Below are 26991 nucleotides of genomic sequence, written 5' to 3' on the forward strand. Positions count from 1 at the left end.
TTTGAACTCTCAAATGACAGTCAGACACATGAACTCAAGAATATGAAACAAATATCTGTCTATTATTGGAATTATTGGGCAGAGAAGAAATGAGAGCTTAAAATGCATAAAGGATCTCAACTTCATTTCACCCATTTGTTTCAGCCTTTCTTCCTATCATACCTTTTTCACCAGTGCTGCTAACTGTGGATGTCACTAACATTTGATGATCTAACATAAAACATGTGCTAAGAAAATTTAAAGACATAATAAATTTTTTAAATTGAAGTATCATTGTATACAATCTTATATTGGTTTCAAGACTACAACACAGTGGCTCAACAGTTACCTGTATTGTTAAATCGTCCCGGCCCCCTCCACTAATGTGGTTACTATCTGTCAATGTAGGAAGATGTTACAGAATCATTGGCTATATTCTCCATGCTGAAACATAATAAATTTAAAGGGATTACAAACACCAAGTACCTACCACCTAGATTTTAAAATTAGTATTTTGCTATATTGTTCTATTCAGTCATCTATCCATCAATCTCTTGGTTTTTTTTTTATTTCTTAAAGTTGCAGATTTCAGTGCATTTCACCCTCAAATACACAAGTGCACTACACATATCAGTAGCTGAAGTTCAGTATTTTTAAAGGATTCTCTTTCTTTTCAGTAAAATATACATATGGTGAAAGGTAGTAAGTCTTTATGTACCATTTAATGAGTTTGACAGAAGCATTCACCTTATATGCTTTCTTGTAGCAAACCCCTATCAAGACATGGTGGCTTCCTATCAGCCCAGAAAATTCACTCATGTCCCTTCCCAGTCAAGGATCACCACCCATTCCCCTAAAGTCAAACACTGTTCTGGTATTTTTCACCATAGCTTAATTTACCTGTTCAAGAATTTCATATAGCATGTACTTCTTTGTGCAAGACTTCTACACTCAGCTTCATGCTTTTGAGATTCAACCATGTTGTTTCATATATCAGAGGTTCATTCACTTGTATTGCTAAGTCGTATTTTATTGTATGACTATTCCACGGTTGTTTATCCATTCACGTGCTGACGGACGCCGGGACTGTTCTATTTCCTGGCTCGTGTGATTAAAGCTGCTGTGAACACTGTGGATGTGTACTCTTGTATACATCTTTTGAGGACACATGCTTTCAGATTCTAAGAGTGAAATGCTAGGTCAGAAGGTAGGGTAGTTCAGTAGGTTACTTTTATATGGAACTGCCAGAACTTTTTCCAAAAGTGGTTGTAATATTTAACTCTCCTTCTGATACACGAGAGTTCCAATTGCTCCACATCCTCATCAACATGGGTCAGTTAAAAAAATTATAAATACTCTAGTGGGTCTGTGGAGTATGACATTTTGTGATTGGTTTCAGCTCTCACTTCCCTGACAATTTTACTGAGCACCTTTCCCTATGCTTGGCCATGCGTATGTCTTCCTTTGTTAAGTTTCTGTTCAAACTTTTTGCCTTTGTTTTTTAATATGTGTCTTACAATTTTATTACTGAGTCATAAAAGTTTTGAATATGTATATTTACATAAATTGCCTATTTTTTTACCTGACAATCTAGGGTTTAAGGGTATATATTTATATATATTTTACATATATTTCCATTTATAGCATAGACTTTATACAATTTGTATATTAAAATATAATTGACATTTAATTTTAATTTATATTTATCTACAAATATATATACATCCTAGATTCTAGTCTTTCTGTCATTTGTGCTCTGTCTTTCTTGAACAGCCTGCCTAGGTATCTATCAACTTTACTGATCTTTTTAAAGAACCAACTTTGGGGCTTATTCTGTTTTGTTTTGTTTTTTTCCATTTTGTTGATTTCCTCCCTTCTACTTACTTTGCAGAGTTATGTTTTTACGAAGAGCCTTTTCGTTGGTTTGTCTAGCCACTGGCAGGTGTGGCTGGCTACAGATGCTTCCCCTGGGTGGACAACAGAATTCTCAGTTCAGTTGCTGGCCTTCAATGCTTGGCTTCTGGGGAACACGTGTTGGTTAGGGATCAGCCAGTGTCACGAAGAGACTTTATACTGAGCATTTCGGACTGTCTGGCTCTGTCCTTGCTGGGAATTGCCCTTACTGGGGCCGCCCCAAACTCTGCGGTGTCTTGGAGCCCACCTGCCGACAGGTTTTCTGGCTGAGTGTCAGCTCTTACCTGGCCTGACTGGGGTCTGCCCTCAGATGAAAGCTGTAAGCACAGGAAGACTCACCAGGGCTTTTTCTTCTTTCCAAGTGTGGATTCGCTTGGGCTCCAATGCAGACCTGCTTTGGTGCCTGCGGGCAGTTGTTTCTTTGAATCTGGTAGAGAGTTTATAGCGGTGATCTGCAGGAGGGTTAGTCTGGTAGGAGCTAATCGTCTGTTATCAAGAGCTGCAAGCTCCGTTTGTTCATTTTTAATCTCACTCCTCTCCCTGCCTCAGGTGGTCCTGTTTGGAAGCTGTAGTTTGGCTAGATTTCTTGTGTAAGGAGTAAAAACGGAGGGGCTTCTATAACTCACAAACTGAATTAAGTGGCCTCTGGATAACTGAGCTCACCATGCCGATATGTTTTCCAAAGAAGAACTCCTGTTTCATTGTGCTGTACGAGTGCATAGCCAATTGAGTACTAGACTAACTCGGCAAAATTAAAAAGTCCATTTAATTTGTCTTCTCAGAATTCATTCTCCAGCACCCCACCCCAGGTCATTATGGCTGCTTCCGCCAGGCTACAAACACTCCCTGGGCCTCTGGATTTTCCCTTCATGGGTGACTGTCTATCTTCCTGACCCTTCTCCCTGCTAGTACCTACCCAAATGCTCTGTTCCCTCTCCATCCCTGGGGCCTGTTGTCCCTTGGGGCATCTGGGGGACAGAAACCTAGTTCTGTGACAGTGATGATAGGCTAATGTGCTCTCTTTGCAAGATAAATCTACATGTTGCACTGACCACCCAGAAAGCATGGAATGAATCACAGAATGTAAAATAATGCAGCCCCTTCATTTTTACTATTGAGAAGATGAATTTCCAGGGAGGACAAATGAGTTGTTCAAGGCCACACAAAGTGAAAATGGGGCTAGGATCCTCATACCTGACTACCAGTTGGCCCGAAGGAATGGCTGCAAGCCTGGAGTCCAGTGGCAGGGCATAGGGGGCAGTGGCCTCACCGTTCCCTGCTTGGCTGGCTTCACTCGAGGACAGTGACAGTGAGAGCAGACCGTGACAGAGCAGGTTCACCCAGCAGGTTAACAGTGTCAGTACAGTGTGACGTGAACTGATAAGAAGTAAGGATGTCTTACCTGGAAAAGAGAAAGCTGGGTGGGGACATCATCAAAGCTTGAGTGGACATTTAGGTATATCTGTAAAGCTTTGACAAATGGGTCAAAAACACAGCCAATTTCAACTTAAGGCAAGGAAAGGTATTCTAACAGTTAATGAAGTCCACAGATGGAAGGTTTAGTGGCGGGATTCCCATGGAGCAGCAGATGGGGGGGGTTCTGCACCCCTGGAGGCTTTCAGCTGAGGCTCGACTAGGGTGGTATGGAAGCAGTTCCTTCATTACTTTATATATGGGAGTTTGGGATAGATTGCTGCCTATTTCTTTAGGCCTGTTGGGTTCTCCGGTTTTGGTGAAGGAAGAGCCTTTTGTGTTCATCACATGGCATAGCCACCATCTTATAGAGGGAAAAAGGGCTTCGGAATGCCGTAATACAGGCCCTGGCTGCCCCGACCCTTTACACCTGTTGCGTGTGTTGGCAAGGGGCTGTCTGGTATGCTGCGGTGTGCTATGACCCAGGTAACCATGGCTAGAATCTTCTAGCAGCTATGCATTCCACTGGGCAGGGACCAAATGGTGCTAGAGTGATTTTGGTTGTCAAAATAAAGTGCCCGTTTACTGATATCGTTAGCAGCGCTGACAGCATCTTGTACAAGAAAGCAAGTCTTTTATGCCATCCTGCAGCCAGTCTGTGGAATAATTTAGCAGCCACAGTATTTTATGTCACAACAAAAGTACAAACAGAAGGCCACATGTGCCGCCTCTCCATCCCGCCACTCCACCAGTTACAGGGCACAGTCAGGCACTGAGCTGATAATTAACTGTCTCCATTGTTTCAAAGCTTTAAAAATTGTGAGTATTTTAGTGTCTGCTATAAAACAAATTGTAACTCACATGCCAGTTCTGATAAAAGACAGGCATGGTTTTAAAATGTATCTATGGTAACTCAGGTTTGTGGGCACTATGATCTGAATTATGTCCCCCCACAAATTCATATGTTGAATCCTAACCCCTGAGGTGTTGGTATTAGGACATGGGGCCTTTGGGAGGTGATTAGAATGAGATTAGTGATCTTCATAAAGGAGACCCTACAGAGCTCCCTTATTCTTTCCACCATGTGGATAAAATGAAAATTCTACAACACAGGGTGCCCTCGCCACCTAGCTCTGCTGGCACCCTGATCTCAGCCTTCCAGCCTCCAGAACTATTTGTCATTCATAAACCACCCAGTCTATGGTAATTTGTTATAGCAGCCAGAATGGTCTAAGGCAGTGGACTCAAGGCTAATTAGCCCTGAGCTTTACACCAGTGTTCTCCCACGAACTTCCAAAAGGGGCAAAACTTTGCCAAGGATCATGGGTCCTGGGCCCCTAATAATTTAACATGAAATTTTTCTTGTAAAACACATTCAGGAATTCTGGTTAGAACAGGTTAGACCCTAAGTATTTGGTCTTAGTTCCCTTCTCCTCTGATAAAGCAGTTCTTGATAATATTTGTCTTCAAGCATGGTTAATCTACAAACAGATTCATTGAAAAACTAGGATTTCATTTTGGTTTGACTGGCTTTAGACAGCTCCAAGTGTTTCAGAAGTAAATGTTCAAGTCTTTTGAATAATTCCCTTGGAAAGACAGCAAACGTTAGGAAAAAGAAATCTGTGTACACCCCAGAAAACTGTGGCACAGAATGACAGCATGGTTTATTGGGAGCTAGTCTGAAGGGATGGGTGGGGAAGGACGGGAGAGGAGAAAGGAGGAGAGCTGGGAAGAGAGGGCAAGCAGGGGAGAGAAGGGGGAGGAGAGGGGAAGGCAGACAGAGACGTGGGGGGCTCGATTTGACTTCTCAGTGCTCCCTATTTGTCCACAAGCTTTGTTCCCATTGCCATCTCCAAGTTCACACAAGAGGAGAAATGCTGAATGCAGAAACAGAGATACCTTCCCCAAGTGTCCCCCTGCCTCTAACTTCACACCTTGCAAGGGGCCAGTGAAGTCGATTCTCTGCCTTAGTTTTTCATCTTTTACCATATTCTTGCTGCTACACCTCAGCTTTGAACTGTCCAAGAGCCGCAGGTGATGAGAAGCATCAATAACAAACATTAGGAGCCTGGGAATAAGAGGCGGTGTGATCTTTGCCCTTTAGCCTGCAGCCAAGGCTCCTGGTAGGCACCCTGACCCTCCACATCTTTCTCTGCAGGGAGTCATGCTAATGGAGTCATGTTAATGGTTAGACAGGGTGAGACTTTGCCCACTAAGGCAGGAAATCCGAGAGGATACGCCAGCTGCTTTTGTTTCTTCCTGGCTATCCTGAAGATCTTTAAGCAGATTTATGTTCTGCATTGTTCACAAAGGAAAATTTATCCTTAGCCACATTTGCAACTAAAAGGAAAGTATGTTTCCTTCTGCAAGGTGCTAGCTAAATGCTCTACCAGGGACATTTAGAATGTCAAGCTGCTGGCTGCCTGTTTGTAGAGCATTTATCATCATGGTTTTTCTAAGTGTGTTCACTACGTTAATGTATATCTTCTCGAAGCGCCCCGAAGGAGAGAGGGCACCTCCGCCTTGACCTGGTTCCCTCCACCATGCTTGCCCTGTCCCTCACATCACAGAGCACTTCTGCTCCGCTGTCTGCCTGATTTCTGTGAAGGTGGCCTGGGCTTTTTCTTTTATGGTATCCAAGTCCATGTTCTGAAGATTCTGTAATTGCCCAAGAATAGAATCCTTATCTTCTTCTTCTTCTTGATCTTCATCTACCATTTTCTGGAGATCTTCGGGCAAATCCACATCGTCCCCAGCCAGGTGGATTTGGTTCTCATCCATTTCACTCTATGTGAAAAACAGATAAATGACTTCACAACAAACAAACAAACAAAAAACCAAATGTTGAAAGCAGCAGGAAAAGCCGCTGCCCAGGATAAATGCAGCGAATGGCGCGCTTGGCCGTCTCTCGGCAGGGCCTGGGCCTGGCAGCAGTCTCCAGGGCCGCAGGTTCTGGTTGAGACACCCCTTCTTCACTGCACCTTAGGCGAGTCAGAACTCTCTGGCACAGTGGTTTTCAAAGCGTAGTCCCCGGATGCAGCAGCACTGACATCATCTAGGAATGTGTTAGAAAGACAAATTCCCAAGCTCCACCCAGACCTACTGAACCAGAGACTCCCAGGTGTGGCCTGGCAAACTGTTTTTAGAAACCCTCTCCGTCCCCGCCAACATCTGTAGAGCTTGAGAATCGCACACCAACTCTGCTCAGGGCAGTTTTGCAGCCTTTGCAGAGTCTCAGCCCCGGGCTGTGCCTCAGTGGCCTTGGCTAGTCCTGCTCTGGAGGGTGGGGTTTGGGTTTCCAGTGGCCAGACAGTGCTGTCATTTCAGTCATCAGTCTTTAGTGGCCACTTCTGCTTAACCATTGCCCCTTCCCTCCCTTCTAAGAGACACAGGTCCCCTGGTGGGCACAGAATCCTGTCAAAAACAACCTTACGTCCTTAGCGCCTGAGAACAAGTCTGGCACACACTGGCTAGTAAGTGCGTCGTCAGTGGTATGGCTCAACTCTGCATGCTGACCATGACACCCAGTTTGCCTTGCACATTTAGGTTTGTGATTCTAGGTGTGGATCTTCCAGAATTTCTTAGTGCATACTGCCTCATCTTAGAAAACCCTCTGGCTGTAAAGTACTTTGCTTTGTAATGAGGGAGAAGAATCTAAAGAAAAAGCTTCTCTGGGAAATAGGAGGGCAGTTTATAGTCCCAGAGGGCTGCTCTTAGATGAGTTTCTGAGATCAGACCTAACAGGAGGCAAACCGGGCTCCGGCGGCACAGAGGATTAAAGAGGCCGTCAGCAAAACAAGTGAAAGATCTCAGCAGACTTTAGGACCCACCTCCCTAGGTTGTGACCAAAGCACTTGAAAAGTCACATCAAGATAAAAACAATCATCTTAGTCTTAATCAGACCACAGCGACTTGATTTTATAAAGATTTTGGTACCGGCTGAGTTCCCAGGTGCAGGTCAAGTCAACACCTACAAGGAGGTTATGAATCTCCCTGCTGTCTGTGTGCAGAGTAGAAATGATTATAAACAAACACGGGTTGTCTCTGGGTCTAAACAGCAAGTCGAGGTAATGCATAAACTTCATTCTCCATCTGTAAAGTGCATCCCCGCTTTCGCACATGAGGCCGTGGCTCCCTACTTCTCTCTTACTGATTCCTGAGAGCGCCTTCTTTTATTTGGTTCTGGACAGGGACAGTAAGCCTGGCTCTGGAAACTGGAAGGCAGGCCTCTGTTGCAGCAGCCAGAGCCCCGGGGGGCCCGTCCTCACGCAGGCCCTCCCTGCAGACCTCTGGGAAGGAAGGGCCCCTCTCAGCGTCAGTCTCCAGAGGGGGGAGAGGCCTCTTCCTGTGCTTGGCCAGGCCAAGGCCCCTCAATGCGCTTAATGGATTAATTAGTTCCTCGTCAAACTGTGGGGGATTAATTAGTTAATCCTCAAGAGCTTCCAGCCAAGCCTCCATTTCTATTTATTTTTTATTTACCTACCCTAGAGGTTGCAGTTCTTGCTGATCATTCTCTGGGAATTTTTGCAGAGAGGAGGAAATGCGGGGCTTCAGCCTGGTGCCTCTCAGTCCATGTAAATGTAGGACCTCTGCCCTCACTTATGCACCCAAATTGCAATATACATGATTTGAAAAGTTGCCCCTGGGAATTTGGGCATCCCCTCCACTGCCCCTTCAGTTGGTAGTGAGATCTCTGCGGAGGTCACCTGGTTCACGCCCAGACAGGTAGCTGCTGTGGGCCTGGAGGGATGGGCGCCCGAGGGCCAAAGGGCAGCGAGCCGGCTGGCTGGTGCTCAGGGAGACCAGGTACTCCCCCGAGGGCTCACGGCCGAGCTCCCCGCCCCTCTTCACCTGCGACCTCAGCGCGCTACCTCTTGAATGGCTTCCTCCTTCAAGGAGGACTCTGAGGTTTATTTTCTCCTCATTCCACTTGCCCAGGGAGCGAGAGCAGGGGGGCTCCCCTTTGCCTCACAACTCACAGTGGGACTTCTGATGGACACAACTGCTATCAAAGTGGTTCTCAGAATGGGGTCCCCAAGCCAGCAGCATCTGTGGCTCCCAGCACCTAGTTTAAGAACCACTGCTCCGTGCTCTTTGAAGACAGAGGCTGTGATTTACTCATCTATGTCTCAGAACCCAGGGGATATCTGGCATGCACACAGTCAATGTTTATTTAATGATTCAGTGAGCCTGATTTCAGGGACTACAACAGCCTTAACAATACTTAAACATGCAGGTCCTCTTTGCTGTAAAGAGTTCTGTTTTAGTAGCTGCTGACTAATTCAGCTTTACAACCGCATTGGGGAGGAGTGAGACTACAGGTCATCATTGGTGTCAGAATCAGACTGCCTGAGAGTGAAGCTGTATGACCTTGGGCACCTTATACAACCTCTCTGAGCTTTATTTCCTTATTCATAAATTGGTATTCTATCATTTCCTTATCTATAAATTGGGATTCCTTAGAGTTATATGGAATATTAGGTGATAACTGAATTCTTTGGAGTACATTAAGTAGTCAACTAACGGTAGCTATTCATAAACATGACTCTTAGGTTGGGGAGGTCAGGAATATTTTGACACAGTTCACACATCAAGGAAAGGCAGTGATGCCTCAGTCACCGCCCCACCCCCCAACTACCACCCCCAAAATGCAAGTGCAGTTACAGACAATACGAACCAGCTCCAGGGAGGCAGGAGGCTTATCCTGAGAACGTTGGTGTGAATGAATGAATGGATGACTGAATGAGTGAACCCACTTACAATTAGGGGGCTTAGAGGTTCTACTTCATTTTTAGAGGTTCTGTTTCAGAGGTCTTCTCATTCCCTGAAATCTCATCAATTTGGGATGTTGCTTAATGCAGCTAAGAGCTAATTATTTTTATGCCAGCTGACCAGTATCAGTTTTAATCTCGGTTTTTAACCAGATTTTTAATCTTAATTGCCAGTGATGAATGCCCCATTATTAAATACCGCCCCCTCCCCCATCCTGCCATTGTTATCTTCTGGGACAGATTTCTGACCTCCCACCAAAGGGTAAGCACCGCTCTGGATTCAGACTTCCTATGCTTTGGATCTTGAGAAACTCACCTTCATCTTGTACCAAACTTGAGACACGATGACAAAACATCATATCCTAGACGGTTACATAGTCAAAAAGCAGAGCGTTCTCTACTCGTTAGAGTCTAGTCAGTCAAACTGGGTGAATAAGCAGATATCAGTTTGTTTGATAAGTAGATTTGATTTTAGCTTTGGTTTGTTTGTTTGTTTTTAGTCTACATGGTGCCAAACAGCTAGATGAACAGATTTCTCTCACTTTGACAAGTCGATCTACTGTTAGCTTTGTGAGGATCATTAACTTCAGCAGTCACTTGTCTTCACAAACCAACTCTCACTGTTCTGGTTATACGTGAGGCTTGTAGGCAACAGCAACCCCTTGTTCCTATCCTGCTGCAGTTTACAAGACATTGGGGTTGTGGGATAGAGAAAAAAGAACACAGCCAGTCCACACACCCATAGAAAGCACACCAAGCATGGCCTGCTATGCCAAAGGGGCTTTCAGGCCAGACCAGGAGCAAAGCTGGAGTGGCCCTTCGGGGGCCAGGCCTTAGCAGACTCACTCCTCTTGCTCTGACCAGTCGCTGCTGAAGGACAGAGCCAAGTTTATGTTCTGCCCCCTGGGTTCTCAACCTTCTCTGTTCCCTGAATCCCTTGTGAAGCAGAGGAAGATATTGATAGCCAGCCCCCAGCCCTGGAGATTTGACTGCAAGGGTCTGGGCAACAAGAGTTTACAAAGCTTCCCAGGTGGTTCTAATATCTGAGCAGTGCTGAGACCCTTGCCGGGGGCTTGCGGCTGCGACTTCTGCTACAGCCCCCTGTGTTGGCCCCTGTAGCTACTCTTTACCTCAGCACGTCCAGAACAGTCAGAGGGTGTGGATATGACTTCTCTGATTGAGAGTGTGCATGTGCAGGGCCTCCACATGGAATGAGAATTTCTAGGTACCAGCCGTGCTCTTCTTACACTTCTTTTCTGTATGAGGTCATTTCGTAGACACCCAAGGCGCTCTTAGAGGTCACTTCCCCCCGCCTCTCATTTGCTGGTTAGGACACAGAGGTCCTGAGAGACGAACACCTCTGCCTGCTGCCATTCAGCTTGTTGGGGGATGAGAATGGAGCAGCACTGCTGGTCTAGCAGGAAAATACAGCCAGTGGGGTTGGATTGCTTTGGGCTCTGACTGAGCTTTGCCATTCACTGCTGTGTGACCTTGGGAAGTCACTTCCCCTCTTCCAGCAGTGTTCTTACATGTGAAGGGGAAATAACATCCACCTACCCCATTGGGTGGTCGTGAGGATTCAGTGCGAAGGCTGGTGTGGCTTGCATGTGCATGTGGCCTGCTGCACCAGGGTCTCAGGATGCTTCCTCCCTGCCCCATGCACCCCGAGGAGGAGGAGGTCGCTCAACTGTAGCAGGAAGAGGAGAAGGAAGAGAAGCCCCTGCCAGGGCCTCTGCTGGCCCCCAGCCCTGCCTCCGGAAGCAGGAGGGTTCAGGGCCTCAGACCCCGCTGGGCAGCCGCAAGAGTGCCCAATCCGGAGGAGCGGCAAAGAAACGTTCACAGAATCATCTTTTAAGAGGGAGGTTTTAAATTCAGTTCTAACAGAGCTTCTAATTGGACACGTTTAAAGACAGCTCTGTTGATAGGTTTTCTTCTACCTTCATGATTGTTCCAAAAGGACGATGCCCTTAACACAGCAGACAAACAGCAGCAGGTGTGACTAAATCGTATGGCTCAGCGGGGAGCAGGACATTATTTTTCAGTGACTAACCTAGACTGACAATTCCGTTAATAGGATTAGGGCCCATTGTGGAACTGTTTGCTCTTATTAATTTGGCTCCACTTACATACGCATTTTGAACTGTCCAGGGAGAGGGGCACATTTGTTTTTAGAAGGAATCTTGTGGCTTTATTTAAAACGTATTACTTCCTCTATGTGAAGGAATATGACATTTTAATTATAATATAATGTAACCTTGGTACTTGTGTAAAATTGCAGTGTAAAATCCAGGCTTGTTCTTTTCATGAAAATTTATTTTAATATAACTCTTACGGCAGATAAATTCTTTCTCCTGGTTTTGAGACTTTGTTCTTGGGTGTGTAATTTTTCCCCCTTTTCCCCGGTAATATCCATCATCCACCAAACATTTCGTGTGTGTGTGTGTGTGTGTGTGTGTGTGTGTTGGTGTGTGTGTGTGTGCGCACAACTTCTGCATGTCCGCTACCGTGCACAGCACTGAGGGCAGAGATTAAAAGCTGAGCCCCTTTTGTTAAGGAGCGCAAGTTAATTGGCTGAGAACATTCAGGGTGGTAAGACGACGGAAGAGACGTGCACTCAACTATGATGGGAGAATAGAGGGGAGTGGGGAGAAGGTCATGGAAGGTTCTGGAGGAAATGACATTAGACCAAAGTCTTGCAGGAAGAAAAGGGGCCACAGGGAGCTGGGTGTGGGGGACAAAGCAGGGAGGAGATAGAGTCCAGGCGGGGAGTAGCAGGAGGTGATGCTGGAAAGATAGGGGCCATATCATGGCGCACAGGCCAAGGGGCTTGGACTTTGTTCTCAGAAGTCCTGGTAAGCCTTCATTTTTATCACACAGGGGAGGAATAGGATTAGATTTCTATTTTGGAAAGCTTGCTGTGCAGTTTTGAGGGGAGCGAGACTCAAAGTCGAAAAGCTACTTCTGAGCTGTTATAGTAACAGAGGTGAGAGATGATGAGGCCTGCACTGGGATGAGTTGAGAGTTATTTAGGAGGTGATCCTGGGGTGATGTGGTGGTTTACTGGATGTGGGGGGTGGAGGAAGAGTCAGGGTCACTTCTGGTGGCCAACCTGGGGGATGGGCTGTAGGCGAGCTATCAGAGGAGGCTCCTATCCCACAGGAGGAGCAGGGCCCGGGGGACACTGAGGGAGCCCATTCTGGTTGTGAGCGATGAGGTGCCCGGGAAGAGGCAGAAGCAGAGTGGAAGGAAGGGAGAAGGTGTGGGCTGTAGGTGCAGATTTGAAAGTCATCAACACACAGCCAGGTGGCAGCTGAAAGCAACAGCAAGAATCAGCCATCCGGGCCAAATGCACAGACTAGAGCGGGGAAGAGAGCAGACCTCGAGTAGTCCAAAACTGGGGTGTTGGCAGGGGAAGGTAACCCCTGAAGACACAGAAGAAACAGGTTGAGGAGAATGAGAAGCAGAAGGGTGGTGTCCCGAAGCTGAGGAGAGCAGGACTTCAGGGAGGAAGCGATGACCAATGAGTGCTAAATGAACACAGACAAAGACATCCCAGAAGAACATACCAGAACTGTTCACGGTGCTGAGACAAATGCCAAGCATCTGAAGGAGAAGGGTTTCAGCGGAACAGTGGGAGCCAGTCATTGAGGGGAGAAAATATGTGCAGAAAATATGCCTTTCTGTATATAACCTAGAAAAGCATGTTTCCTCAGAAAGTGTTGTTTGCTTGTTGTAGCTGGGAGCCATCTGACCTCCTTTACAAAGGAGATGCCAGTGGAGAGGAAAAGCTGACGGTACAGGACAGGAAGTGAAAGCCAGGTCTAACATGAGCTTCCGGGTAATTTCGGTGGTTGAAGTCCTCTAATTATCTGTCATTTGAAAACCAGAGGAAATCAACCCAGAGTGGAAATGTGTGCATGAACATGCTAGTGACTGCTTCCGATGTATCCTTCAGATGGCTGCCCTTATTTAACTCCTTATGTGATCACGGCAATTAAAAGTGGTCACCCAGAGACATGAGCATGACAAATGGTGCTGTCGTTAGCAGAGAATGGTAAGCTCGGAGAGGAGGGAACCTTCCCTGTTTGCTGGAGTCCCAGGACTGACATTGTTCCATTTCAGAGTCCAAGTTCCCTTTCCAAGGTCAGCAGTGGAGTAAAACTCTTTTCACAGGAAACACCAGCCAAATAATTTCTTTAGAAAATACAGTTCCAATTCCAAAATGTGACATAATTATCCTCATTAGACCTGACAGCTCCCTGGAAGTCATTTTCCTCAAATCTGCTCTTCGTGGGCCTTGGTGAGGGGAAGGGTCCAGAACCACCTCCTGCTGGTTATGTTACCGCTGTGCTGGTGACCCAGGGGATTGTGAATGAGGGACCCAGGGCGGTCATGCCTCGTTAGTGAAGGACATGGTGAGTGTGTCCCACTCCCTGTGGACTGTTAATACTATTAGTAAGGCTGCTTACCCAATACGGACTTTATAAGCCAGTACAGGGCTAAGAGTCCTGCACAGCATGAGGGAGAGGAAGGTGCTATCAGGAGCCCAGTAAGGTCCTGGCGACCCTTTATTTTTGCTCAACACCACGGCTTTCTTAGACAGTTGTGTTCAGTTCTCAAGGGTGCCATCCTGGGTGGGGGTATTTAGTTTAGAGGGGGTTGGGGGAAGATGGGGCATGCAAAAGGACTGGGTGAAGAATAAGGAGGGTCCGGGCCATGCTTGTCACAGTAAGCACTGTGACCTTGGGCAAGTCTCTCGATTTTCAGGAGTTTATGATGATGCATTGAGTGTACCTATGCACATCTATGGCATGTGCTTTTCTGTATATAAGAAATAAGTTTAATAAGAAGAGAAATACAATGCAGACCCTGGGGGCAAGGAGCCAACGCACCAGCCATGGTGGTCCAGAAACCCACATTGTCCCAGGAAGAGAGCTTGGTGGGAGCAGGGGTGGGGAGTCTGCTCCTCAGATGACCCCACCTTTCCCAAGGTGATTGCTAATTGTTAATGACAACACAATTTGTCCTTCTGATGTCTTTGATACATTACACACCCAGGACTTATCTTATAACTAGAAGTCTGTACCTTTTGACCTCCTTTACCCAATTCATCCCCTACATCCCTGTCTCTGGTAAGCACCAATCTGTTCTTTGTATCTAGAATTTGGGTTTTTTCAGTTCCACCTGTAAGACCATGCAGTATTTGTCTTTTTCTGTCAATTCCCTCAAGATCCATCCATGTTGCAAATGGCAGGATTTCCTTCTTTTTTATGGATGAGTAATATTCTGTTATATATATATGCACAATCTGGTCCTATCATATGTATATGATAAATATAATTATGTGCATGTGTCCTCAATGACTGTCAGTCATTTCAAAGCCCCTCTCCATCCTGCTTGTTGCAGACATGGGTGAAACCTGTTCCCCAGCTCTCTGTCCTGGCATACCTTGGGATGATCCCACTTCTCACAAGCTCCCCTCCCAGCCAGACTCCACTCTGGTCCTTCCCGGGCACTGCCACCTCTTGTTTTGTGACAGCTGCTCCTAGAAGAGGCCACCAGGCCTTTCTAGGCTTCCTAACATAGCAACCACTTTAGAACTATATATAATGGTGACCATTTTAAATTGCAGGAATCAGATACATAATTAATTAAGTGCAGTAATTAAGATGCCAAGCCCCATGAAGGATATGCATTTAATGACTTGGAAATCTGTTGCCCCTTCTCCAACCTTCCGGCCCCTCCCCGGCCCAGGCCTGCAGCAGCCTGCCCCTGCTGCTGTAAGGGTGTAGCACTGCCCAGCCCCTCATTCCTTTCCCCCCAGCTCACTGGACCCAGTGCCATGGCCTTGAGCTTCCCCAACTCAGTGATGCCCATGGGCACTGACTCACCTTGCAGGACCTCCGCGGTCTTCACTGGAGCACCTTGGAGATAAAAACCTACAACTTATAGCTCCACTGTGGTTTTCAGAGGGGGCATTCTAAAGGCTCACTGAGGAGGGTTCTGCATACTCAAAGAAAGACCTAAGAATTACACTTACACAATAGCCAGCAGCACAAGCCCTTGCACATGAGTTGGCTTGATGGAGTGTGAGAATCGAAGCCTGGCATTCAAGGCCTGAGAAATGACTCTCTCCAAAGTTATCATTTCCCCAAAGTCCTCTCTCAAGGCTGGGTATTCCAATTCCTTCAACTCATCCTCAATGACTGTCAGTCATTTCAAAAACCCCTCCCCATCCTGCTTCTTGCAGAGACAGCTGAAACCTGTTCCCCAGCTCTCTGTCCCGGCATGCCCTGGGATGATCCCACTTCTCACAGGCTCCCCTCCCAGCCAGTCTCCACTCTGGTCCTTCCTGGGAGCTGCCACCTCTTGTTTTGTGACAGCTGTTGCCTAGGACGGGTCACCAGGTCTTTCTAGGCTCCCTAGCACAGCAACTGCTTTTGAATAAAATGCACAATCTGGTCCCTAATATGGGAAGAATGGACTTCAAAAAAAGGAGTCACCTCTAGACATTTGTTTCTGTTTCTGCACCACCACCTGCTACAACCCACTGTCCCTGAGGAGGGCCAGTTCTGCCCAGGCAGCTTGCTGCATTTCGCTGTGGTTGCCTGCTCTTGCCCGGGTATTTTGAGGACACCAGGGGGCGCGAGGGACGCGGGGTCCTGCCCCGGAGCACGCAGCCGTGGCTGCACTCTCCATGCTGAAGCCTGGGTCTGGCTTGGACAGGAGTGGCCATTCTGCACAAACAGGAAGTCATCTCCTAGAGGCTGATCTTGGCCTGGGAAATTTGACCCCAGTGCCCACGGGAGGCAGGGACGGTGCCCAAAGGTGGAGCTGGATTTCAAGCACAAGGCACTGCATTGAGGCAACTGGGCAAAGAGACAACACTGGGTTTTTTCTGGTCTACTTTCTACCAACCATCATTTTATGGATAGTGTGCATTAGATTAGAATTTCCACATGCTTTTCAAAAAGCAGGCAATTGTACTGTGAGTATTTTTAGTAGTTTTCACACCATAGGCAGACTCTAGAAGCAATTGTCCGGACTCGATTTTTGCACAAGGCAGCCAGGGAGATTCCCTCTGCAAGTAAATTGCAATGGAGGATTAAGTGTTGAATGCATTCAGGCAGCATCCTCATCTATTTATCTGGACATTACTTAGAATTTTGTCGGTGACTCACAGAATCTCTAGTCAGGCCATCAGGCAACAGAGGAGAAGGAAAAGCCGTGTGCCTGGCAGCCGGCGGGGGGCTGTGCGACACTTCATTGGAACAGTTAACGAAACAGTCTCATTCAGGTTTAAGCCACGTGGAGCTCAAAACTGCACTAAAACTTTTGGGACACCTCAAATATTAAGGGTGGAAAGAACAGAGACCTTGGGGCCCGAGGGAGCTGTGTTCACATCCTTCTGGGAGCAAGTCTCTCTTTTTCATGGCTGAGAGGCCTGAGTTCCACTCCAGCTGCTGCTGCTCTGTGGATTTTTCCAAAGCTACTCAACCCCCAGCACTGCAGTTTCCTCATGCTATAAAGTGGCAGTGGCATTAGATTCTTAGATAAACTCAAAGGTCTCTTTCAGGGTCCATGAAGAAAGTCAGGTGAGGTCTCGTGCATTATGCATTTGAAACCGCGATAGAAAAGGGGGTGGATGGGCATCAGTAACTCATGACTGAGACACCGGGCCCCACTTTCACAGTTTATCAGCCTCTCCTCCCTGTCCCGGCCTGCCCGCAGGGGCTTCGGGGAGCAGCACACTCCCGCCACCCAGAGCCTGTCCCTCTTGGAGAGGGGTAGGACCATGCACATTGCATGGCTATAATTCCTTCCTCTTTCCATAGTTTCTGCTGAAAAGGCTTTTGTTCCAAAGGACAGCTTGGCTCAGAGACTGGGAATTTTTTTTTCTCTCAAGAGCACCAGAACCATGCTGTGAAGCCTGAAGGTGTTTACACCCGGGGATCTGGACATGGGCAAGATTAACAAAGAAAATACAGATTAAGATTTTCTTGAAGTGTAGGGGCCTCGAGTTGTTGCACTGTTTACACACATCAGTGTGCTTACCCAAGGGCTTCAAGACCCCTGGTTGTTATAATCGAGAATAAGACTTTTGTGCATAGACATAATCATAGCAATATAAGCAGCTATTGAATGCTTTCCATTAGCCAGGTGCTGTGCTAGGTTTGTACATTATATTATCTTAGATAAAGACCTTATGAAGTAGGTATCAGTGCCCCACTTCACAGATGAGGAAACTGAGGCTCAGGTATTTTAAAAGCCATCTGAGTTTGCACTGTGTCGGAGTGGCTGAGCCGGAAATGAAACCCACAGAAGGACAACAGAACAATAAATCCTTGAAAAGCCCCACCTTTGTGGAAGAGACATGGTCAGCTGGTCACGTGTATGTGTGCCTGGCTGTGCGTGTGCGTTTAATTTCTGCTTCATTTCAAACACAATTGGAGGCACTTTAATCAGATGCACTCATGGCTGCAGGGCTTCATCAGCAGCATGAATCTGCAGAGCCACGTTGGGAAAGACGGCCAGTGCCATCCCTGGGAGCTTCAGGAAATCCACCAGGCAACGGCAGAGGAAGGGACAGTGTGTGCGAGCGCTCCACGCTTCTAAAATGTGGGCACAGTGGGCAAAGTATTAAGCTGGAATGAGGGAGGCAAGAAAGCAAGGCGTTCTCTCCAAAAGCCATTGGTTACAAATGAAATGAGTTTAAATTTGTGAGGTTTTCTTGCCCCACTAAGAGCAGAACCCAGTTCCTTGGACATCTTAGGGACCAAACACTCCCACAGGATGGGGCTGTTTAACTCTTTGATGACTTTAGCCGGGACCTTGCACAGACAGGGGCCTCTGTCCCTTGTTGACCCTTGTAGCTTCTGAAGTCAGCCTTGGCAGGGGCCCGCCAGGGAGCCACTGGCACAGTGCACCCGAGCCCTGCCATAGCATGCCCACACATCCTCCTCCCACCAGCAATGCAACTGCTCAGCCAAAGCCTGCAGGTGTCCGGCCTCTCAGCTGGCACGGAGGCGGGTAGGCATGCGAGGGGATGACCGTCATTACTGTGTCATCTCCACAGAGAAGGACCAGACCTGGGCTCGGCCTGTCTGGGCTGTGCAGCCCTTGGCAGGAGGGTCCTTCCTGCTTCTGTTTCCCCTACTGTTGAATGGAGGTTGTAACAGAATCAGGCGGCAAGGACCATTGTGAGGATTAAATGATCTGACATGGGCAACGCACTTAGAGAGAGCAGTGCCTGGCCCTTAGAAGGGGCTCAGGAAATGCCAGCTGTGATTATTATCATGTGTATTTATGCACAGAAGTCCTATAGTCTTCACATAAATTTACATTACAATGTCATTTATAGTATTAACTCCACTTTGTTGAGGGGAAATGGAAATTGATAGAGGTTAAATGATTGGAATGTGATTTTTATGAACTAGTTCAATGCCTTTTTCACTACATTAAATGCCTCAATTAAGACAAATATACATATATTTATATATTCATATACACATATATATGTGAATATATATGCATTCATGAATATGAGCCTTTGCTGATAATCAAACATTCTCCATTTTTTATTATTTAAAAAACCATTGGATGTTTACTGTGTTAAGAATGTCTCACCTTTGGGAGTCTGTACTTTTCTCTGAGATGAACTCTGAGGCATGCCCTCTCTGCCTTTTTTTGTGTAAATGCAGCATCTCTTTCCATCCTAAAAGTAAAAGAATAGAATAAAGGATCAAAGGACATAGAGAGATAAGGGCATTCCAGCCCTGCTCAGAGGAGCCAGGCTCTGGAACACACCCTGTGAGTCCCAGCTGTCTGAACACCTGAGAAACGGCATTTTTCCTATACCTGCCGCTCTGTCGTTCTGCTATCATAACTCAGCACAGACCCCTAAATCCCAAAGAGAGCTTGATTCTGGGAATCTCTTTATGATCAGCCCAAGAGAGGGCAGGATGTTTAATCCTAATGTCTACTTGACTGCATCATGTTGCTCTAAGTATGACCCGGGACCATAAGCATCAGAATCACAGAGAGTGCTTGTTAAGAACGCGGCTCCCTGGGACTGATCCCAGGCCAACTGCATCAGAATCCCTGGTGCAGGAGAGGGGGACCTACATTTTTAACAAGCTCCGTGAGCTGTTCTTAAGCTAAAACAGGGTTGTAGCTTCTAGGACTGGGGGTTCTTTGGCAGCACATAGTATTTGGGGATGTAATAGAAGCCTCTTTCCCTTTATTGTCACAGGCAAGGTAGGGTAGATTTCTACAATGCTCTGGGGACAGCCTAACTGGACTCATGATTATTATGCTGGTTTGAATGGACTTCCTTGCTCACGATGATCTAGACAGAAGCCAACACCCGTGGAGATGTCTGCAAGGCTCACAATAACTGCCTACTCTGCCAGCTGCCCACAGAAGGGTTTACTGGGGGCCAGATTTATGCACATGGCCCTGCCCTCTGGCTATACTGGGTTGGACCAAGATGAGAAATGCAGCCTCTCTGGGAATTTGGGATTAGGACAGAGAGAGAGCCTTGAACTTGGCTGCAGCTATTAGCAGGTGAACATGGAAGTCATGGGCTGCCATTTTCCACTGGCCCTGTGGTCTGAGCAGTGGAGAGAGGAGAGAGCTGACTGCTGATAAAGAAGAACCAAGCAGCCTTAGGGAGATAGAAGCAATGGCAAGAGATGGAGAAAGAGGGCTCATGGAGCCCCAATAGCACTCTGCGTTTCTGGTTTGGCCCATGTGAGGCCAGGTGGGATTTCTGCTGTAGGGTTTGGTGAAGCAGCTTTGCATAAAGCATTATTTGCATTAAAACAGATTTTCTGTTTTCATTTTCAGGTAGCTAAATCATTTCAGTTTCCTGACTTCAAGTTCTGCAACTTCAACCATCACCTAAGAAGGCTAACTACAGGAGGGGCTGATCTGAAGCAACCCGATTGAACTACTGACCACTGGGCACTGGGCTCAGGCAGTAGCTGTGCTCATTGCCCTCCTCAAACGCCAGGCCCAGCATAGGCATGAGAGCACGTTGGGTTCAGCTTGTTTGTAGTTTTGGAGAGGGAAATAGGGTGACTTGTCCAAGAGATTGGTGACCGGTGGCATGGGCAGAAGTGGATATTTCCCCCCCAATATTTTAATAGGAAAATTTTCAAACATACACAAAAGTTGAAAGCATTTTAGTGAAACTCAACATCTAGATTCTACAATTACCATCTTACTGCATGTTTTATCACCTGTCTATCCCTCTATCCCATTATCCATCTTTTCTTTGATGCGTTTCTAAATTGTAGACATCAGTACTCTTTCCCCAAGCACTTCAAGATGCATAACATTAACTACAGTTACCTATTTGTTTATAGCTCGTTTTTTTTTTTTGAGGTAAGATTTTTGTTTACAATTAAATGCACAGGCTTCAATGTCCTGTGATGGTTAATTTTATGTGTCAACTTGACTGGGTCACTGGGTGCTCAGATTACTTCTGGGTATGTCTGGGTGTTTCCAAATGAGAGCAGCACTTAAACTGATGGACTGAGTAAGGCAGATTACCCTCCCCAGTGTGGGTGGCATCATCCCACACTGAGGGTTTGAGTAAAACAAAAAAGATGAAAGGGAGAATTCACTCCCTCTCTGCTGCCTGCTGGAGCTGAGACAGCCCTCCAATTCTCAGAATCACACCAACTTTTCCTGGGTCTGCAGTTTGCAGATGCTGAGATTTCTTAGCCTCTGTAATCACATGAGTCAATTCCTTATAGTAAATCTCATGTATGGATATACACACACATCCACATATGCATACATACCTATATCTATTGTGTATCTAGTTTTCCTATTCTATTTGTGTATAACTCAAACCCCTATTGAGATATAAAAAACATTACTGTCACCTGAGTTCCCTCATCTCCATCCCCAAGTAGCACCTGCTCCCCAGTCCTAGAGGCAACCCCTACCCTTGATCCAGCGTAGATTGGTCTTGTCTGTTCTAGAACTTTGTATGAGTAGAACTGTATACTACACATTCTTTTTTATAAGGTCTCTTTCACTCAGCATAAAAACTTTTGAGATTTGTCCAGGTTGTATTATTTATCAATAGTCTGTTGCATTTTATTACTGAATGTATTGTATTATACAAATATACCACATTTGTTTGCTCATTCTCATGTTGATGGACACTTGGACTATCTCCCATTCAGCGCTACTATGAATGAATTTGCTATGAACATTTAAAATAAGTCTTTTTGTGGACATAAATTCATTTCTCCTAGGTAAATATCTAGGCATGGAATAGCTGAGTTATAGGGAAATTTGGTTTAGTTTTATAAGCAACTGTCTGACCTTTCCCCAAGTGTTGTACTACTTAACATCTCATCCATCAGAACAAGAGTTCCGGTTGTTCCACATTCTGGCCAACATTTGGTATGGTATCTTTTTAATTTGAGCCATGTGTGCATGTTAGTACCTTGTATGATTTTAAATTTTCATGTCCATGATGACTAATGATTTGGGGCAGCTTTCTCATGTCTAATTTGCCATCTGTATATCTTTGTGAAGTATTTGTTCTTTGCTTAATTTTTTTTTATTGAGTTGTAGAAATTCTTTATATATCCTAGACCCCAGTCCTTTGTCAGATGTCTTGCAAATATTTTCTCTCAGTCTGTGACATGTCTTTGTTTTCTTAATTCTATCTTTTCACACACAAAAGTTTTTAGTTTTGATAAAGTCGAATTTTTCATTTAAAAATTTTGTGGTTATTGATTCCAGAGTCATGTTTAAGAAATCCCTGCCTACTTCCAAGTTGTAAAGAGATTCTGTTATTTTTTTCTAAGTGCTTTATAATTTGAGCTTTTATATTTAGGCCTGTGATACAAATCAAAGTTCAAGTTACATATGGTACCATAATATAACATAAAAAAACTAAGGTAAAGGGACGGTTTAATATAATTGAGAGAAATGGAGGGATAAACAGAAAACTGTTTTATTTGGACATTTCCAAATATTTCATTTAGGTGTATATCTATTTCAGCACTAACGTTACCAGTGGTGCAAACAAAACCAAACACAGACGTGAAATAAAAATGAATGTTCAGTAAAGTACGTTAAGTAGTTTATAGTTTACAATTAGTTAAGTCAATCTCACAACTTTTCTAAAATGATGAGGATTTAGTAGACTCTTGTTTGTGAATATTCATTTTAGTTATTATATAAACCATGCTGCCAATAGCTCTTCTGTGTATAATTTGTGATGAACCATTTTTGGTGCCTACTTCTTTATGTTGCATTCTAGGAGATGAAGCTACTGACAACTCAAGCAATGGACTAGAAGTCACGCCTCTCGACATAGGGAAGCAGCCTGGCCTCACTGTCCTACTACTATTAGCTTGGATGAGTATATTCTAAATTTACAATATTTAAATTTACATAAATTTATAATATTCATATACACACACATACAAAGTCAAATTGTGGGCAAATACCCCAATCCACTGACTGACCACACCACTTGGACATTTTGGTCTTGATCTACCCAGATACAAAATTACAGATAACTGGGACATTAGTTAATCAGATGCCATATCTGCAACCAGCTTTACTGCTTGGACATATCAGATATTTTTGACACCATCAGGTGTATAGTCCAAATTTCTGGCCATTTTCTCTCTACGAGCCCACTTGAGCTGAGAACATTTGGTGCTTTTGCTCCGTTTCATTATCCCCCCCCCCCTTTTTTTTTTACATGCTACAGGCAAAACTAGCCAATATTTGAGGATGCTGTTTCTTTTGCCTGAACATTCTCTTAGCACAAACATCATTTTGGCAGTTGCATTTACTTTAACTGATTTTCATTTACCGCAGAGCCAAACATACTACATTCTAGGCAGTGTATAAGACATACTTTCTTTCAGAAAAAAAATAATAACCCAAGAGACAAGGTTTCCATTAAATGGAGGTCTTCATGCTTTCTGCTTTCTCCAGGCCATTACTGTAATCATCATTCCTCTTACACCTACAGTCATCTTAGCAACAGGACATAGGCAACTATTCTGTAACTGATCATTAGCAAAAGCCATGGAGGCAAAAAGGAATACTTTCATTAAGTACTTCTTAAAAATGAACATTTAACTTCAAGACTGCTGTTTCAATTCTTAGTTGATTATTAAAAGACTTTTAAATTAATTCTAAAACTTCAAAAAATTACAATCGATTATACTCAAAGATCAGTCTTCAGCAGTGAAAAACTGCTGGTGATACATTCCATAATGCCCAACTGAAAAGAAACTGATATTTCATTTTATTACTTTTTGTACAGCCAGAATGTCTTTGTTTTTTGGGGGTACATGGCTGAGGTATTTAGGGATGAAGTATTATGATGTCTATCACTTACTTTAAAAATAGTTGTCATCATCTATCCGAATCATCAACAAGCAAATATGGTAAAATGTATTAACTGTCAACTTTATGTCATAAGTATTCATTATATAATTCTACTTCTTTGCAATCTTTGAAGTTCTCATAATAAACAGTTCACAAATTTATTCATAGTCTTTGAGAAGCTAAGTGTTATGATATAACTGTCATGTTGTGCTTTCTAGGTTTTTTTCTGCACATGGAAGATCAATAAGATTACACTATATGTTAAGACCTTCTTCCAGAAACAAAGTCTGGGTTCTTACAATTTAAAAGCTTTCTACTTGCTAGGAGAGTGAAGTGCAGGAAGACTGTAAAGACAGGCTCAGTTTTTCATCTGAACAGAAATTCGGCTACACCAGAAAGCGTTAAGCTGCTTTTGTCAGGACATACAGATTCATTTGTCATTTTCCATTTCCATTCACCCAAGTAGGACACGGTAACTGCCAACGCTAGGAAACCGTTCACTTTAGCAGAACGCCCTTTGCTACGGTCGGAGGCAAAGAGCCCCAGCATCTAGAGAGCAGAGAGAGAGACGGGGGGCTGCAGCTCGGGGCAGGGCTGATTTCCTTTTGCTTTCAAAGGGAAGGGGGGCCGGCGTACTCACTTCTCCTCGATCACTTGCTTCTGATACTCCTCGTACTCCTCCCTAGTCATCCCCTGCGCTGCTGCAGGGTCAGACGCACCTCCCTCTTCTTTTTTTTCTTCAGACCCGCCACCAAGTCCTAAATTCTTTACCTGGTTACTTATCATAGTTTTCATAAAGAAAGCCATTGTTTCTGCCCCAGAAAAATAAACCCAAAAGTCAAGACAAAACCTAAGGAAAAAAAAAAAAAAAGACAAAACCTCCAAATACCCTCGGTGACAGCAACACCCTTAAGAGCGGTCTTTGCACAGTCTCGTCCGCTCAAGGGCACAAGGACAGAGAAGAGTGGTTTGTGGCGGTAAGCTGGATTAGAGACGGACTCAGTACAGAGGAGCAGATGGTTCAGATTACTAAGGCACACCATCAGATGCAACTGACTGCTTTTCTGAATTAATACACTGAGCTAATTTCAGAGGCAAAAATCCTTCCCATTATCTACTCTCACTACCCATTTCTAAATTTTAAATTATAAGTGCAGCAGGTCTTCATCAAGTGTCCTGTTTCAATTAAGTTCATCTGAACTGACATTACATGCCTGTAATGGAATTTCCAAATTTGAGCCCTTGAGCACAACAAACATCCTGCTGAAAACTGAGTCCAATGAGACTCAAAACCCAAAATGCTTCCTTAAGCAAAATTAATCCTTTTGATCCATCATTTTATGTCACTGGTCTCTGAGTACTATGCAAGGATCACCCTTTAGTTTGCTTGAATTTTGTACTGCTTTAGGGGTTACTGCATCCCATACACAAATACCCAACAGAGATAAGTCAGTGACCCTGGGTTTCCCCCAGGATGGTTAACATCACCTTCTCCTGCACCGAAATGTTACATTTCTGCTTGTAAATGATGCAAGGATGCTTTCCAAGCTTCAGTCCAGAAGGTAAGAATAATGTGAGTTACATCATCAACATGTAATGGGGTCAGCCTTTTTCTTTCATATACAGTCCATCTCCTGGGTGCTGTATGTAAGCTCCCTGGTGTACTTGGAGAAAACTGGGTGTTTTCTAAAGCACCAGATTCTCAATGGCCATGGATTTCTTCAGGTCAAGGGAGAAACTGAGTATGGCAAAGACTTTAATCTATGTTAGTATCTAATTAAAGCACTCCAAGACGGGGTGGGGCCCAGGGAAGAAACACAGGCTATGATTATTTTATCCATAGCCATTCCCTCTCAGGAAATAGGTCCCTCATATTGCACAGAATTACATAATTTGGGTTTTCATCTAAAATGCTTGCTTTATATATTTTGAGATCTGTGTTCCCTTTTACTGTCTTATTTTAAATGTTGCTAGAATGGTCTCGACTTGAAGGACTGACCGATTTCGGGTGAAACCTGTGCTCTTTGATTAAGAACATACCTTAACACTGGCTCCACTTTCACTTTTGATGTGCTGCTTGAACTTAATACATTCAAACCATTATCTCTAAATTACCATTTACAATCAACTATATTTCACTCCACTGAGGGGTGTTACTAACGAATAAGGTCTTACAGAACTTGTCAGATGCACAGTAAAAGCCACAGCCTGTTTCTATTGTTTTCTCAGTTCAACACAACTCTCCTTTAGAAAAGACTGCAGAGATTTCATGATACTAAAAACACTTATTTGCTAAAGAAAAGGACAATCTGATGAGGATCTTTTCTATATAATAGTTTTGGTCAGAAAGTGAAATACCCAGTTGTATTTACTAAGCAAACTTAGATTTGAAGGGTCTGAATCAAAATTAATTATTGTCCCTTAAGCAACCAACCAAAAACCAAATAAAAATTAAAATTCACTTTGTTATTTAGATTTTGCAGTCTGTTATCAAAATTCCATTTTATTTGGATTAGGAAATATTAATGTGGACAGTGCCAATTCTAAACTCTAAAGTCTAGAAAAGCAGCCTCTGCCTTTTTCTGTGGGTGTGTACTGGGGAATGGGGGTGTAGGCATCACAGAGACTCTGAGTTGGCAGCTACACCAGGGTGGCAACTGAATACTCCCTGGTAGTGCCGTTTTGTGAAATCCAGCCTTTGTCTCCCCAATAGATAATTCCATTTCAAGTGGGATCATGTCTTTAAAACTTTTTATTCCTCAGTTTATTTCAGCGGCCTTTCCTCTTGGACATCCAGTAAACTATTCGCTGTGTGTGTAGTATCTTTCATTCCTCCAGAAAGGGAAAATACCCTAGGATTTGTGAAATGGGGCCATTAAGTATAACCCCTCCAAAAGTTTCTCACCATACTTGAATAAAATCCCAAGTCTTTACTAAGGTCTGCAAGGCCATGTCCCCAGTGCCCCAGATGAAACTGAACCTCCAACTGGTGTCTACGGAGGACATGTGGTTTCCACCACGCTTCCCTGAGAAGGCTCCCTGATCCGGGTTTCCTCTGGTTTCTTTCAAACCCATCCAATTTATCTGATCTCTGATTTTATCCACTATTTCTGTGTGTTTACAGCAGAAGAGGGGGTCCATCTCCTCTGCATTCCATTTTCTGAAACCAATTTAAAAGACTCTTTACAGTGCTACTGGCCCTGCAATGGAAGCATGCAGAGGAAACTGAGATCATCTTTAGGAAGTGGCAGAACCAAGACTCCAGTCTAGATCTGTCTGCACCAAAGCCCTCTGTGTTCCTTTTTATACTGCGTGGACCCTCAAATTGGAATTACATGCTTGAGTTCTAGCTTAGCTACTCTTCTAATTTATTGAAGGTGAAAACATCATATACATTGTTTTAATCTGTAATATTTCATTACCAGCAAGGGTAAGCATTTATCCATTATTGTTTCTGCTTCTTTTTTATGCTTCCATGTGCTGATTCCACAATGGGTAGCCACCTAAGGTAGAGCATGTGGCACACAATAAATGG

At 44.6% G+C, this 26991-nt stretch overlaps 2 protein-coding genes across 2 annotated transcripts in view; both read right to left on the minus strand.

Annotated features, from left to right (window-relative positions):
* Positions 1 to 521: 521 nt before the first annotated feature.
* On the minus strand, positions 522 to 26917 carry CPLX4 (complexin 4). The gene is made up of 3 exons (XM_017662168.3): positions 24097 to 26917; positions 18705 to 18792; positions 522 to 6093 (listed from the first exon to the last, which is right to left on the minus strand). The coding sequence occupies exons 1-3, from the start codon at positions 24261 to 24263 to the stop codon at positions 5866 to 5868; spliced, it is 483 nt and encodes a 160-aa protein (XP_017517657.3). The 5' UTR covers positions 24264 to 26917; the 3' UTR covers positions 522 to 5865.
* The window catches only part of LMAN1 (lectin, mannose binding 1), a 46189-nt gene continuing 37898 nt past the window's right edge, over positions 18701 to 26991 (minus strand). The window contains exon 14 of the mRNA XM_073213156.1: positions 18701 to 18792. The gene's annotated coding sequence lies outside the window, so the exon portion shown is untranslated. The remainder of the gene's footprint in view (positions 18793 to 26991) is intronic.

Source organism: Manis javanica, chromosome 9, assembly GCF_040802235.1.
Source record: "Manis javanica isolate MJ-LG chromosome 9, MJ_LKY, whole genome shotgun sequence".
Taxonomy (NCBI): Eukaryota; Metazoa; Chordata; class Mammalia; order Pholidota; family Manidae; genus Manis; species Manis javanica.

Coding starts and splice junctions, on each gene's coding strand:
- CPLX4 (XM_017662168.3), bottom strand. CDS start 24,263: ATGGCTTTCTTTATGAAAACTATGATAAGTAACCAGGTAAAGAATTTA. Junction 18,793..24,096: donor AAGCAAGTGATCGAGGAGAA/GTGAGTACGCCG, acceptor TTTTACTTTTAG/GATGGAAAGAGATGCTGCAT. Junction 6,094..18,704: donor AAAAGTACAGACTCCCAAAG/GTGAGACATTCT, acceptor TTTTTCACATAG/AGTGAAATGGATGAGAACCA.